At 41.4% G+C, this 15,879-nt stretch overlaps 2 protein-coding genes across 2 annotated transcripts; one reads left to right on the top strand and one right to left on the bottom strand.

Moving 5' to 3' along the window:
• Nucleotides 1-652: 652 nt before the first annotated feature.
• On the top strand, nucleotides 653-11,413 carry rab3ab (RAB3A, member RAS oncogene family, b). Its single transcript, XM_005730207.1, has 4 exons — nucleotides 653-877; nucleotides 6,652-6,770; nucleotides 7,489-7,613; nucleotides 8,115-11,413. Exons 1-4 carry the CDS (start codon nucleotides 653-655, stop codon nucleotides 8,303-8,305), a joined length of 660 nt encoding a protein of 219 aa, XP_005730264.1. The 3' UTR covers nucleotides 8,306-11,413.
• A 1,675-nt stretch (nucleotides 11,414-13,088) lies between these two features.
• LOC102195003 (transcription factor jun-D-like) lies at nucleotides 13,089-15,316 on the bottom strand. The gene has a single exon (XM_005730206.2). The coding sequence runs from the start codon at nucleotides 14,967-14,969 to the stop codon at nucleotides 14,148-14,150; it is 822 nt and encodes a 273-aa protein (XP_005730263.1). The 5' UTR covers nucleotides 14,970-15,316; the 3' UTR covers nucleotides 13,089-14,147.
• Nucleotides 15,317-15,879: the final 563 nt, after the last annotated feature.

Here is a 15,879-nt window from a genome sequence, read left to right as displayed (position 1 = left end):
CTTTGTACTGTGCAGATGGATGCCCCACAGTTTGGGGGTCCATCTGCCATCACCAAGAAGGATGGCCACCCCGTTTCACATCTTACATGCAACTATTTTTAACATGTCATATATGGTTTTCTTATTAAAATGCTGGTAAAGGGAGAAATTCAAACTGGGGCTTTTGAGGTTTTGCCAGCAGCCCATTATCCTTTGGAAATAATAACTCTTTGGCATTTTTGCTTGAAACATTATTAAAGTCATTAAAGCTGATTAATTCCTTGTTAATTACCTAATCTCTGCATTTTCCTACTTCAAAGACGATACGCATTGTTTTCCCTAAATCTTCTACGCTGGTTTTCTAGTAACCCCAAGAAAATCTTATATTGGATATTATCCTGACTGCTGATATCCATCTTCTATTTTCATATCTACACCTACTTCATATCAATTTGTGCTCTTTCTTGTTCTGTTGCTCATGATTTGTGCACCATATCTGAACAGTGTGAATCTCTCTTACTCAGAAAGCTCAGTTTGTCACTCTACAGAGTATTTTAGAAATGGAAGAAACAGAAAAATGTCATTTCTATTTCAGAGAACATTTACTGTGATCTTACAGTGAGGCCACTGCAGGAGTTTGGTTAAAGACTTTCTCTGTTGTCTTTGTCCACAGATGGCTTCAGCAACAGCAACCTACGGGCAGAAGGAGTCCTCTGACCAAAACTTTGATTATATGTTCAAGATCCTCATCATCGGCAACAGCAGCGTTGGAAAAACCTCCTTCTTGTTCCGCTACGCCGACGACTCCTTCACGCCGGCCTTTGTCAGCACAGTTGGCATCGACTTTAAGGTGAAGACTATCTACAGGAATGACAAGAGGATTAAATTACAGATCTGGGTAAGATGACAAGAAAATAAAAAAAATGCTATGAACCAAAAAGTATACCTACTTTGCTTACTAGTATCTGGTTAGTTTATATTATACTGGTTGACAGGTGTAAAGAAAAAACTGAGGTTCACACATACACACTTATGAGGGAAAACATAGCATGGGGAGACGTAAGTGATGAGACCCCAGCTAAAGCCAGGAGGAAGTTAAACCTAACATAAGACACAGTGAGCAACTTCTGTCAAAATAAAACAGGAAGTAACTAAACATGGAATCGTTAGCAGAGAGGAATTTTCACTTCATTTTAATTCAAACAGTCACAAACAGTCACCTCGAGGCCCTTTATATTGTAAGGTAAAGAAAGTACAATGATACACAGAAAGTCCCAACAATCAGATGTTCGCTTAACAGCAAGCGCTTGGCGACAGTGGGAAGGAAAAACTCGCTTTTAGCAGGAAGAAATCTCCTATAGGACAAGGCTCATGGAGGAGCAGCCATCATGGGGATGAAGCCATAGAGAAGGCTAGATTAACGGAACTCAGAACATAAACAGTACTAAATACTGACAGAAGCCAGATAACAAAGGTAACAAGAACTAAAGACTATATCAAGTTTTTTTAAAGATATAAAATATCTCTAAAAACAAACAAGGATTCAGAGCCCAGACACACCAAAGCCCAGGATGATGACAGATAATTTCTTTCACGTTGTTTTCAAAGTCTGCCCATAATTAGTACGACTATATGAATTTTTGAAAGTCAATGCATCTGGTTTGCTTTTGGTATTTGGTATATTTGGTGGTGTTGATTTGATCACTTCCTTGAGTTATTTCAAACTAGGACACACAGATGCTGTCCAATGAGAGGTTAACTTAGCAACACCAAGGAAATGCACCTGAAGTGTGTGTGTTTGTGGTGAGGAATGAGCTAATGCAAGAAGCACTGCACTTCATCACACGTTTCACACACATTTGTTGGTCAAAGCATTTATGCTTCCTTTTCTCCGCTTAGCTTTTCTGCACAGCAAATGCCCAGATGGGCTTACAGACAAGCATGAAATGTTTCCTCTGCACTGACATGTGAAATACATAAACAGGGTGTGTGGATGTGAGAAATAAAGCTGGGTTTCAGTTCCTTGTAAGTCTTTTTTTTCTCCATTCTCCCAACTATTTTTGAAAGCAAGTGCAATGCCACAAATACCTTCCAGGAAGGATCGTCCTGCATGCACACACTTTTCAGACCATTTCGCCCCTGTCTATGACGTCAGGATTTTAACCTTGCCTTTAAAAATATTGTCATTGTCAGATTAAGGAATGTAGATATTCATGTTTTCCAATGGATTCTCATAATTGAGCAAATAAAAATAAAAAACAGGAGTTGTAAGCCCCTGCCCCGTGGTGCTGTTTTATTATGCAAAGTCAGATTCCAGTGAACACACAGATTTGCACACACCGGTGCCTTCGCTGCAGCCTGCACGTGCAGATGAACACCAACAGAGCAGAATACATTAGACGGTTACGGTGACACGTCCCCGGGAGCAAACAATAAGGTGTTTCCTCAGATGTGCGTTTGCTTCTACGGGCGCGAGGGTTAAAGACAGCTGAAGCTCTAAACTGCTCTAAACTCTTTGGTTTGAGCTGCAGGAAACTGGTGTTTAGGTGCCATGCTGTAGACAATTACATCATTTCCACCTTCACACCAAAGTTCTGCAGCAACCAGAGCTGTGATGGTGAGCAGAGCATTGAATTTGTGTGGCTGTGCACACGTGGATCTGTTTTGTGTGTAAGGCTGCCTCTGTTGTCAGCCTTTCCCAGGTCTTGCCTCTGGTAAGAAAGATACAATCGGAGAAGAATAAACCTAAGACTGGGTGATGCTCTCCCCTCCCCCATTACTACACATCTCAGAAGATGCCCCCCTCCCTTTCGTTTCTGTCTCACGCACACAGACACACACACACGCACACACACTTCCTCCCCCACTGCTCAGCTAGCAGAGTAAAAATGAAAATGTTGGCATGAGCGCACAGTGCGTATATTTGTGCCACAGTGTGCAGTTATTCCAGTGTATGTTGATTTGTGCAGACCCGTGACATATACTTAGATGTCATACATGTTGTTTAAATGGCCACGTTTGAGAACACGTCACGTTGCAGATAAAACTGAAGGCCTGAGAGGCCGTGTGGAGCTGCTTTCACAGCGCTCATGACAGCTGCAGTCCAAAGTAAAGACTTCTGGTTAAACGCGACCAATCAAAAAATAAAATAAAATAGAGCTTCAGAATTACCAGATTTATAAAGGTAGACAGATAGGATGAACTATGATGACACTAATATAATCTGTTAGCTGACATCCAGTAAGACAGACATATACACACCGGCCAGTGCTCAGACCCTCCTTTGTTGGAGCTCCTCCATTAGATGTCTCTAGGCTCACACACACAAGGGGAAAACAGCAGAGATGATAATGTTGCAGCTAGTAACAAAAAATGATCCGTTCTCTTCTCCATTAAAATGCTATAGGCTACATTATCTCTTGCCAGTTGGAAAGATTATCATTTTATATTCCGTAGTAAGCCCTTAACTCTAAATTTGATGCTTAGCTCAAATATGAATAGTCCAGTGTTCATTATATAACACCACTCAGTGCTACCTACACTGACATTTTAGGTATAGAGCTGATGCACTTATCCAGAACAACTTGCAGCACACACTTAGTGGGTGAGCAAAAATAGGGTGCAAGCTGCAGTTGCAGAACATTATACAGTAACCATCAGTTTGGAAAGCATAGATCAAAGCGACAGCTCTCTGAAAATGCAATTTTCTAGTGACCCGAGTGTGATAATGTATGACTGAGTGAATAGATATATTCATGTCACGCACACACACACACACACACACACACACGTACTCATCAGTTTTTTGTGCACATGATGCTTTTTTTGTGTGTATGTATCTGGTTATCAGGACTTTTATTAAAAATGTGTTCTTGAAATTGAATTTTTCAACAGATTATTGAAAGGTAGGCATTTAGTTTATAGGAGCGTGTGTGATAAAATGTACCTATAGCAGTAATGATTTAGCTAAAAGTACGAGTTCTTTTGACACAATTTCAGCTTCTTCCATAGCTGATTGTTGAGATTATCTTTGTCTTTCCTTCAAGTAAACCCTTAAAATGACTTAATAAGGATTATAAGGGTTTACTTAAAAGATTAATTCACTTTTTTCTTTCACTCTCTAATTAAATCTTGGCTGAGAAGTCTGACACTACTATCATATCTTTAGCTGAAGCTTCAGGTAGCAGCTGGTTAGCTTAGCATAGTGAGAAAAAACAGATGAAAACAGCTAGCTCTGCTCTGTTTGAAGGTAACTGTTGCAGGTTTGACAGCTCTTTTTGGATTGGCTGAGGCTCAGGAAGAAAGGTTGGTGGTTTGAGCCCTGTCATCTCCACTCAGCATGCCAAATGTCCTTTGGCCAAATGTTCAAACTCCACTCTTCGATGCATCCATCAGAGTATGATTGTGTGTTAATGTTAGAAAGAAAACACTTAAATCGGAAAAAGCTCACCTGTTAGCATGATTTAAGTTATTCTATCTACAAACCCCCTCAACTTATAAAACCTTTGAGATATGATTTATATCTGTGCTAAGTTATCAGCTACAGCTAGCAAACGTAACATAGGTAACACATGTATCTGAATATCAGTACTAACTAACAGACAGGTGTAAGGACTCAAAGCAGACTCTACAGGCTGTTCAACAAACAGCTCATGTTTAATAGTGTAAGAAACAACAATTCAAGATAGAATAGAAAAAAATCCAAATTTGTCAAATACATAGGGAGGAACAACAGGAAGATAAACAGTCATCACAACAAAGACAAGCTGAAGCCATTAAATACACAGGTGGAATAATCAGAGACAAAGGAAGTACAACTAAATACAAGGAAGAAAAGACAAACCAAAACAGGAAGTAACATAAGAACCACTTAGAAACTTGACAATGAGACACAGGAGGCAGGAAAACCAAAGTCTAAGAAATTTACGTATGTGACAATACAGCGTTAACTATAGCTACAAAGAAAACTGGATCTGAAAACTAAAAGAGATTGTAGGCAAAGCTAACAATACAATCATAAAGAAACCAAATATATACTTTGTTAAATAGAACACAAAACCCAAAGAACACTGTAAATATGAGAAATCAATAAGTAAGTACAAAAACTCAGGGTCCATGACACTGTGCCACATGTTATTTGTCAGATAATTAAAAATGTCCATAAGGAACAATACTACAAACACAGTTTGGTCATTTTTACTGGGAGTGGCGCCTGGCAGATAGTGACCAGCTACAGCCTGCAGTGACAGCCCGAAATTTAAGCCTTAGGTTGAACTTCTGGTTGAGCCATAAAAAATGTGCCCATAGTACAACTGTTACCCAGAGAGAAACTACCCATAAAGGCCAAAGCCGACAGGGGGAAAGAAAAACTCCTATTTAGCAGGAAGAAATCTCCTGTAGAACCAGACTCATGGTCAATAGGCCAAATATGTCTTCATTTAAGTGTGTAATGGTTAAGCTCACAGAGGGAACTTTTAATTTTTGGGTTAAGTCAGTGTTTAGTTAGTGAAGTTGTAACCTGACCAAATACAGCATTTGTCTGGCTAATAACCCTTCACCATAACCCAACAGGCAAGAGAGAGGCATTGGTCACCTTAACTGACTCTTGGCAAGAAACTAAATAAGCACATTTCCCAAAATGCCATATGTGTGCTTGCAGAAGAAAAAAACCCCACACACATCTCTGATTGTGTGCACTGGCTGTATGACTATCCAAATGGTTTTGAATGCCAGTGTCAAACAAAGAGTTCATCCTGTGAAGTGTAAACCAGCATGAGACTTTTTTTAATCTCTGCACCGACAGCTGAGGGATGCTGTTGGAACAGAAGCCGCTCAGCTTACAAGGTGAGGCAGGGTGTTGGCTAGCTGTAACACTGTGCTTTAATTCCCTGAGCAATAATCAGGGTAATGCTTGTATTACCTGCAAAAGTGACTGATTACATTAAATTAAACCTTTAAAACACAGTTATGTACTTGCCCGATGTGTCAAAGCTGTAAGTAAAGATAGGTTTTCTAATACTTTCTGCTCTGAATCGTCAGCACCTTTCCAACAGCAGCGAGGGCTGTAGATAAACTCCCCAATTACACCAACACACACGGAGCTGCTGTTTGCTTTTTCTACTGCTTTTTCTACTTCTACTCACAGTGCTGTGGGAGCGCACTGTGACATTAAAACACACACCTGAGCGATACACTGTGTCACATTGTCAGCAGGATTCTGGCACTGCTTATTCAGCAATATAGATGATGTAATTGTATTGCATGTTATCAGCTTTTCATTACCTGATTTAAACTGCTGTGTGAAGTATGAGGAAATATAATTCACATTTCTGCTCCTGGGTAACCAAATTGTTTCTTTAATTCTTCTTTTTTCAGCTGCCACAGTGGATCCTCTGTCTCCATTGTACCCTATCTATCTTACTCTGCCATCTTCTTCAGTCACACCAACCTTCTGCATGTCCTTCTTTATTACATCCCTAAATTTCCTCTGTAGCGTTCCTCTTTTTTCTCCTGTCTAGCAGCTCCGTCTTTAACACTGATTGCCCAATATGTCCACTATCTGTCCTCTCCACATGTCTAAAACCAATCTTAATCTCCAGACTCTCTTTGTTTGAGCCACTCTGCAGTAACATGATAAAAACATGTAATTAAATTGCTCTTTTCTTTCCTCAGGACACGGCTGGCCAGGAACGTTACCGCACCATTACCACAGCTTACTACCGAGGAGCCATGGGCTTCATTCTCATGTATGACATTACCAACGAGGATTCCTTCAACGCTGTCCAGGACTGGTATGTCATTGGCTGGGGTAGTGCTGATGATAAGGGGGACTACAACATATAAGCAAGTAGGATAAACACCACTAAAAAAATTATTATTTGGATGCTGTATCCTGTGTAAAACAGTGCTGTTATGTTCTTTTTAAGTTTCTGTTTGGTGCGGTTTAGGCACCAAAAATCACCTTCTATCGCTGTTTTTCTGGTGAGACAAAGAGTTGTGCGGATGATGAATGAAACTGCATCTAGAGATTTAGTATCTCTCTAGAAATAGATGCAGGGATACAGGGGGATAGAAGAACAGAGCCACTGATCCGGTTCAGGTTTCTGTCTATTTTAATAGACCACAGTATGAGCTTTCTGTCTCTGCAGAGTAATGAGATGCGATCGTGATATCTTTTCCTTTTTGTTGTGCTATATAACCTGACCAGCACATCACAGAGGACCATTCCATTTATTTTCCACCTACTCGGTCATACCTTGTTGTTGATATTGCCTGTGTTTATGGGCAATTCAGTCTTTAAGTTTCAGTACGGACTTACAGTAAAATCAAATAAATCACACTGATCCTTTGATTTTTATTGTGTGCGTGCACAATTTGAGAGTTTTTAGATTCAGATTCATTTTTTTACCTCTTCAATCAGTGCGATCCTGAATTTTGGGGGAAAAAAACCCTTTAATGTTGCATTCAGACGTCCCAGCCTTTGACTTTCCTCTCTGACCCCGCCCTCAGGTCGACTCAGATTAAGACGTACTCATGGGACAATGCCCAGGTGCTGCTGGTAGGAAACAAGTGTGACATGGAGGATGAGCGAGTGGTGAACTCAGAGAGAGGTCGTCAGCTGTCCGAACACCTCGGTGAGTTCATGCTGAACACACACACGCACAAAATTCAACCTTGCGAGTTTACAAGATATGTAACTTTTTATATTCAAATGGCTCTTTTGCAGACTAATAGTGCTTGTGATGTTTTAGGAACATGAGTGGAGTCTTCTCTGAGGCTGGTACCGCCTGATAAGCCAGGAAGGAGTTTGCAGTTTGCACTTTATCTGCCCCTTTGGGTTCAAACCTATCGGCCAGCTGTTGCTTTTCTGTGCAGAGTTTGCATGTTACTCCCTGTTCCCGTGTTGGTTTTCTCTGGCTGTTCTGGCTTCCTCCCGCAGTCCAAAGGCAAATACGCTAGGTCAAATTGTTGTAAAAGGTTATCTGTCTCTGTGTGTTAACTTTGTGAGTCACTGGAATGATCTGCAACCGCACCACCAAATGTAATCTGCCCGGCAGATAGCAAGGTGTATCCCTTGTTGCTTGACAGACCGAACACAGCTCGGCGACCTCTCTCATGCTCTGTTTCTCCTCCAGGTTTCGAGTTCTTCGAGGCCAGTGCCAAGGACAACATCAATGTGAAGCAGACCTTTGAGCGCCTGGTCGACATCATCTGTGAAAAGATGTCTGAGAGTCTGGACGCCGGCGATCCCGCTGTCACAGGGGCCAAACAGGGGCCCCAGCTGACAGAGCAGCCCGCTCCTCCTCACCAGGACTGTGCATGTTAAAGCTGACTCCTTTCCAAAACCCTTTTCCACTGTCTTTCTCCTTGTCCTCCTTTCAGCTGGACCCCAGGTCCTTGGGTCTGTACTTCATCACCTGTTTTACTCCTTTTCCTGCTCGTCTCTGTAGGAAGATTGGCTAAAGGTCACAAGAATCAAGCTGAAAAGTGTCTGAAAAGTGTCTGAATTGGTGTTTTTACTGTGGTTGCTCCTGGTTTCTCTGCACAAATGAGCTAAAAGGTCATTGAAAAAGTGCAGGTGCTGGTATGATGCCAAAGCACCTTAAATTAAGCTGCAGTTTCAGACTCTTTGCAGCCTGGTTCTTGAAGCTTTTCAACCCGTCGTATGTTGTTTCCCTGATCCTCGGTGTGGTTTTACAAGAAGGATTTGACGGCGTAACGTACACCCTCAGAGTGCCATTAAAATCCTTCCCATGTTTACAGTTCTTTGTTTCATGTCAGTTGAATATCTTGGAAAAGATGCCAGCCTTGGATTTGGTGACCAAGAGGGCCACACTGCTCAGTTCGGTAGGAGTGGTGATCCAGCTGAGATCTGCTCGGTATCAATGTAATGCATTTCATATATGTCATTAAATGTCTCTTTTGTTGTCTCACCAAGTTTCAGAACAGATAGCAAGCGTTCTGTCTTTCCGTTGTTCATCTGACTATTTCGCCTTTTTTCATTTTTTACATTTCTTTTTGTACTTTGCCCCCCCCCCTTTTTTTTCCCCCCTACAGCAAAACACTTAGGGGGGTGAGAGGGATGCGAACAAATTATAACTAAGTAAAAAAATAGCAAAAAATGAAGAGACACATTTTATTTAATTATATTTATTTCAAATGTACATATAAATGTTGTGCAATATATATATCTATATACATAACATCTACAGGTATGCATTTCTGGATAGGTATAAAGACGGTACGAAGCTCTGTGAGGACAGTATCTGGTATAAAAGGCCTGTTTGTTTGGAGGTTGTGTCGAAGCGTGTCTCCTGCGAGCCGCTGAATTTCACTCTTGTTTATGTCTCGTGCTACTTTCAGAAATAATGCACCATCATAAATCGAAACTTTCTGCTAAATTACTAACAAGTCTAAATCCGTCTGGTGTGGTTTTCACTGCTGTGACACGTAGCATCGTTGCGTAAGTTCTATTTTAGAGGAAGGAGATGCATTTCTTTTTCAGAATAATCTTAAAGCCATTTAGGTTCTCAGTGTTTGTATAATAGAAAAGGTTTTAATGTGTCTTTGTCTTTGTCACTGGAAGATAAAGGGAAAAATAGGAGGCTGTCTAAAAAGCATCTTTGTGCAACACAGTTGAAAGTTTTCATCAGGTGGAAAAAATTCTGCAGATACCTTTTTTTGTAAAATACTGAAGTTGAGGTCATGTAACAGCTAAAACCTTCAGACTTCAGGCTTTCATCTCTTTGATTGCTGTCCTCAAATATAAAGACACTGAAACATTTCATCAATCTTTGAAGGACAAGAGCGATGTTACTTTTTTGATATTCCAGGGTATTTTGCTTTCTGTTGGTAGCTTGCCTGCAAGCAGTGAAAGAAACATCAGGATAGATTAGGATGATTCCCAAAACGGCCAGATTGGAGTTTGTTGTGGTTACTTGGCAGATCTACTGATCTTTGACCTCTAGGTGAGTACAGTATGCTGGCATGCTTTCAAAATCATTCGACAACTACAGTCCTGAGCTTCTGTCTTGCTGGTTGAGACTTACAGAGAGTAGAGATCATGCTGACACATGGTACAGCACCGTAGCGAGATTCAAGACAGGAAAAACATGTATGGCAACATGTGTGGGGTGTAATCCCTATATATATGTGTTTGATTGCATTATTCTGAAAGAGAACTCGTTTCTTTTCTGGACGGAGACAGCGTATCAAAGAACATGTTGACTCCTCGTGTTTATCTGCTTAATAAAAAAACACTACGCGATTAATACCACTAACACCTCAGTATTACAGATAAATGTGGGCTCTTGTGTGGGCGTCGGTTTATTTGTGTGTTTGCGTTTGATCTCAGTCTTCAGGTAAATTATGGACCGCACTGTTTAAATACGAAGCAAGCGTAAAGCAGCTGAAGGCTCGAGCCAATGCAGGAGTTAAATATTCAGTACTGGGAAAGTATTTGCACTTTGGTTTTATTACAGTTTTAACGGTTAAAACTGGCTTACTGAGTATTCCTTCTTTATACTTCACCAAAGATTGCTTAAGAAGCAGCTCGCTGTTTTTGCTGTGGGGTGCCAGGTCGAGGAGTGTAACCAATTCTAAACGTTTAAACAAGTAATAAAACAAGTTCCTCACAGGGAAATATTGTGAGTCCTGTTCATATCAAAAGGATTTCATATCAAAAGGATTTCATATCAGCGTTAACCCATATTGATGAATGGGATGACATCTATGGACTGAAAGGGCAAAGCGCTACTGGATGAAAATCAGTAATGAATGACTTTGTAAAGCTCGTGTCTCATGTTTGGCAGGAACTTCAATACTATAAAAAACTGAGTCTCCATTCAGAGTGGTGTTATTAGAACAGGAAGTGATTTGGCCAGTAAATATGACTATAAACTGCGGAGATGATTTTGATCCTGCATACATTTTACTTCTTACTGGTTGTGACTGTTTCCTTTCTGGTAAAATCCAAAACTTTGAACTGTTCTCCTTTCTAATATGTCTTCCTCTCCATATAAACCCTGTCTGTAAATACTCTACCTTTGAGTCATATGTGTGGATTGTGTTGTATTGACTCAGGCTTGCATTGAAAAAAGAAGAAGAAAAAAAAGACCTGAAATCCCCCAAAGAGCCATGTTGTACTGTACCCTGCATTCATTTCTAGGCCTGCTTGTGAATGAATGTGTCACTCAGCTACGAAGCAATACACACTACAGTATGTACACAAAAACAAACGCCATCCAGCTTGGTAGAGGTTGCCGACTGTAGAGCTTCTACTAGCACGCAGAAATAACATGTGACTTGATTTGGTCTTGTATCACTGCCTCTTCAGTTCCCTCTCAGTTTGGGCCATTTAAAGTGAGAGAATATGCTGTGGATGTTTTTATCTGTACTTTGTGGTAAAACAATAATTAAAAAAAAGTTGCTAACATTCAGTTTACTGTGGTTTTTGAAGTGTTTCTGCCCTCAGTGAATGCTTTTACCTGGCGCTTCTTCAACATCCAGTGAGGTTTTTACTCTGAACCTAAGATTCAGATTAGTTTAAAATAATAACATATGACAGATGCTTGAGTCACCAGGATTTAGCATGAAATTGTCATTTTGGTGGCAAATATCTAGCTGCTAGTAGCTTCAACATCCTCAGGATGTCACTCTTTCACTTTTCATTTTTGAAAGAAATTTGAAGAAAATCTCAGAAACTAGTCAGTGTCTGTCAAAGACCCAGAGACAGAGAGAGAAGGGCATTTAAATTTTAAACAACTCACCTGCCACTTTATTAGGTACATTTGTTCAATTGTTTGGTAACATATATGTGCAATCATCCAATCACATAGAACCAACTCAATGCATTTTAGGCATACAGTTCAAACCAGACATCTGAACGGGGAAGAAAGGTAATATAAGTCACTGTAAATGCAGCTGATAGGCGGGCCTCATGTATTTCAGAGACTGTTGAGCTATTGAGATTTTGCCATGCAGCCTTCTTTTGGAGAATGGTCTCCAAAAGAGCAGCAGTTCTCTTATCAAAAAGCCTTAATGATAACTGAGATGAGAGGGCAACAGCAATTAAAATGATTACATCTTAAACAACCAAGGTATGCAGAGGAGCATCTCTGAGTGCACAACACACTGAGTCCTGAAGCAGATGGGCTACAGCAGCAGAAGATTGCAGTTCAGTCAGCTAGAAACATTAAACTGAAGCTATAATTCACCCAGGCTCACAAAAACTGGACAGCAGAAGATTACAAAAAATGTTCTCTGGTCTACTGAGACTCAGTTTCTGCTGCAAGATTGAGAGGATTATACTGATGGCTCATTTAAACACCACAGCCTACCTGAGCATTGTTTCTGACCATCTATCCCCTTATCACCACAGTGAACTCATCTTCTGATGGCTGCTTTTAGCAGGATAACACATCGTGTGACAAAGGTCAAATCATCTTAAGCTGCTTTCTTGAACATTACAGAACATGGCCTCATAACAGTCACTGGAAGCATCTGTGGGCGTGGGAGATTCTTATAATTTCAGAATAAAATATTGGTACAAATATCTACAAAACAGCTGGTTGAGTTCTGCTCGGAGTTGACAACATCCAAATAAGTGATTCAGGCAGCTGTCATGATTTGGAGCTATCAAAATAAAACTGAATTAAACTGAACTGAATAGATGTGCTGGATGAATCTCGTCCACTGCCACGAAGGTCAGAAACATTTTGTCCTAAAATGCTCTTGTTTCATTTGTAATTGCACAAATAACCAGCAGAGGGGGAAATCCTCCAGCCTCATGCTTTTATACAGAAATCTAAACAACAGATGAAATTATACTGCCAAAATGTGTTAATGCAACACTGAATCACTAATTCTGAACAGCAAGATAAAATTACACTCCTTAAAGGGATCATTTCCATAAAGTGGCAGAGAAAAAAATAACAGGTAAACAACAGGTAGTTTCACAATCATTCGAAAACTAATCTTAATGTAACTGCCCTTCATGAAACTGACCATGAAGCCTGACCTGTTTAACACCTTATTTACTGTAGACTACATGTGACCTTCATTACGTGCAGGTAAAACCCCCCCAATAAAAACAGCGAGGCTGGCTAAAATATGGAGGAAACAGTGTTTATTGCCCAGCAGCATTTATTTCAAACACAACCGCATAAAGCCGAATAACTGTAGGCTAGAGGTGATCGCAACAGTCAGCGCAAACAGAAAGATTACACTCTTCTTCACATTTAAAACAAGAACACATTTGCAGTAAAGACTCGGTAGAGTATTAAAAAAAGAAAGAAAGAAAGAAAGAGAAATACACAAGTGTGCAGGTTACAGATAATAAACACTGATTAATTCCTCATGTGAACCCAGCAGCGGGCGACATTCCAGTTTGTCAGCAACATGCAAATTGTTCCCTACAGAAATCCACAGCATGTAGGCTATAAGTGTAGATCAGATCTCATGTATCAAATATGGGTGTGGTTGGCGTTTTCCCTTCTTCTTTTTACAACCAAATCCCTCATATTTTAAGAATCAGAATCATAAATGTGTATATTATCGTAGAAACACTGTCTGTCTGTTTGGTCCAGCTGACGACTGCATATAAGCAGTCAGTAAACACGTATACGCGACTCTTTCTCCCATTAGGAAAGCCCATGGCATCATTTCATTGAAAATACTGGCAGTTTAAAGCTGCCTTGTTCAACAGTAAACATACATAGAATTAGTTATGTAGAATATATTAGAGGCAAATGCCCTTCATTTCGGCACCAAAATAAATACACCAATTTGACTTAAAAATCAAATACATCATATTGATTTGTTCTCCCCGCCAAGTGGGGGCGAGTTTGAACAAATGGTCGAGGAACGCAAACACAGTTTGACTTGCTGCTGGCTGGTATCCGCGCTGAGGTCCATGTGTTGATGTATTTTGTGCCAGGTGTGTTTTACGTTTGATCAATCATAAAAGTTCAGTTTTCTTTTCGATTTTTTTTTTTTTTTGTTAAACAGACGAACATGAATGTACAGTTTTGGCCTACGTGGCCTGGCATTCATCCCCTGCGCGTAACGGCACACATCTGGGCTACGAGACACACGGAAACCCCAACATTAACAAAGTCCAAGGAGCTTATAAGCTGGTCAGTGGCCCAACAGCAGGTTAGTCCCTCCGACTAGTGCACTTGAACCTCGTGTGGCAGCAGCTGGCAACCGCTGTTCACATGGGTGAGCACCTTCTGCTTCAGCTGGGCCACTTGCTCCCTCAGCAGGCTAGCTGTCGAGGCCAGGTCGGTGTTTTGGGTTTTCAGCGATTTGACCTTGTCCTCCAGCCTGGAGATGCGCTCCAGTTTGCGCCTCCGACACTTGGAGGCTGCGATTCGGTTCCTGAGCCTCTTCCTCTCGGCTTTGATGCGCTCCTGAGAGTCCATGTCGATCGGAGACAGCGGCGGGCTCTCTCCGAAGCTCTGAACGTCGGGGACCGTCTGAGGCTCCTCCTTCAGCGGCTGGACCCGAGACAGCTCTGGCTGCGGCGGGGCTGCCCCTAAATGATGTGACGGAGGAGGCGGGAAAGGGACCGTGTCCGTGGTGTAGTTGACAGTGGTTCCCAGCGGCCCACTGCCGTAACTGTTCAGGTTCGTGTACACCGGTAGATCCGGCTGCACGGTGACTGGGGCGATGTTAGCCCCGAGATCCAGGGTGCTGCTGGGCGGCGCGCCTCCGTTCAGCTGGTTCTGCTTGTGTAAATCCTCCAGTGCCTTCACGAAGCCCTCGGCGAACTCCTGCTCGTCCGTCACCGTCTTCGGGTAGAGGAACTGGGAGCTGGTCGGAGTCGTGGTGACCATTCCGTTGGACTGGATGATTAGCCTTTCCAGCTCTGGAGAGGCCAGCTTGAGCAGCCCAAGGTCCGGGGAGCTGAGGATGCTCTCAGCGTCGCGGAGGTGCGGTTTCAGGTCTGCGTCGTCCGCCAAGCTCAAGTTAATATCCTTCTTCATCATTATTTCCGTGGGTACAATGACAAGTGGCGCTGCTCGACACTCCCTCAGAACTGTGTCCTGCCCATAACCTCACAGAGACGAACCGCGCCGGGAATGATCTGCTCTTAAAATGAATACAACACTTGCAACACTTGTGTGAACACCCCGTGTCGCTCTTCTCCTCTCCTACAGGATCTGAATACACGCCCGCGCGCACCGCCCCGAGCTTTTCTAGCCTGGCACGTTCCATTATGTCACGCCGGAGCGCGCGTATTGGGTAGAAATTACGTTTTCCAGTCTTATATTTGAATAAAAGGACGAGCCGAGCAGAGGATGCAGACAGAGGTCTCACTCTGCGTTGGTTTACTGCTTCAATAGTTTCTCTCCCACCCTGGTTATTTAGTCTCCACTTTGATTTATGAGTCATCCAGTTTAAATCGAGCATTACGCACACCTAAAAGCAGATCACTAATAAAAGTGGCTCAGAAATGTGTGCCGTGGACAGACTGAGTCACCCTGTTAAAAGTGAAGTAGTTTGTAATTACAGTTAGATCGATAAGATAAAGGCACACTCTTTTATAGTTGTGCACTTGTCCACCACCACAGTGGATTATTAAATCAAATGATCAATATAAGACTGAAGAGCAGACTTTCAGCTCTAACTTGAGGGATTAAAAAATCTTACTTTAACTGCATTTTATAGCTTTTTGTTGATTGTAATTTTAGATATAAGGACCAAAGTCAGAAAAGTCTGGATAAGGCTGAAAAACAAATAAACTAACAAACTATTTGGTTTACTATTGTCAAAAAGGAATGCACTGACCAACCTGGCTTTATATGTATGTATGTATGTATGTATGTATGTATGTATGTATGTATGTATATATATATATATATATATATATATATACATACATGATCCAGGTCTGGT

This window comes from Pundamilia nyererei, unplaced genomic scaffold, assembly GCF_000239375.1.
Source record: "Pundamilia nyererei isolate P.nyererei 1_Seehausen unplaced genomic scaffold, PunNye1.0 scaffold00036, whole genome shotgun sequence".
Taxonomy (NCBI): domain Eukaryota; kingdom Metazoa; phylum Chordata; class Actinopteri; order Cichliformes; family Cichlidae; genus Pundamilia; species Pundamilia nyererei.
Note: the sequence above shows the minus strand (reverse complement) of the source record. Positions and strands in the feature narration are given on the sequence as shown.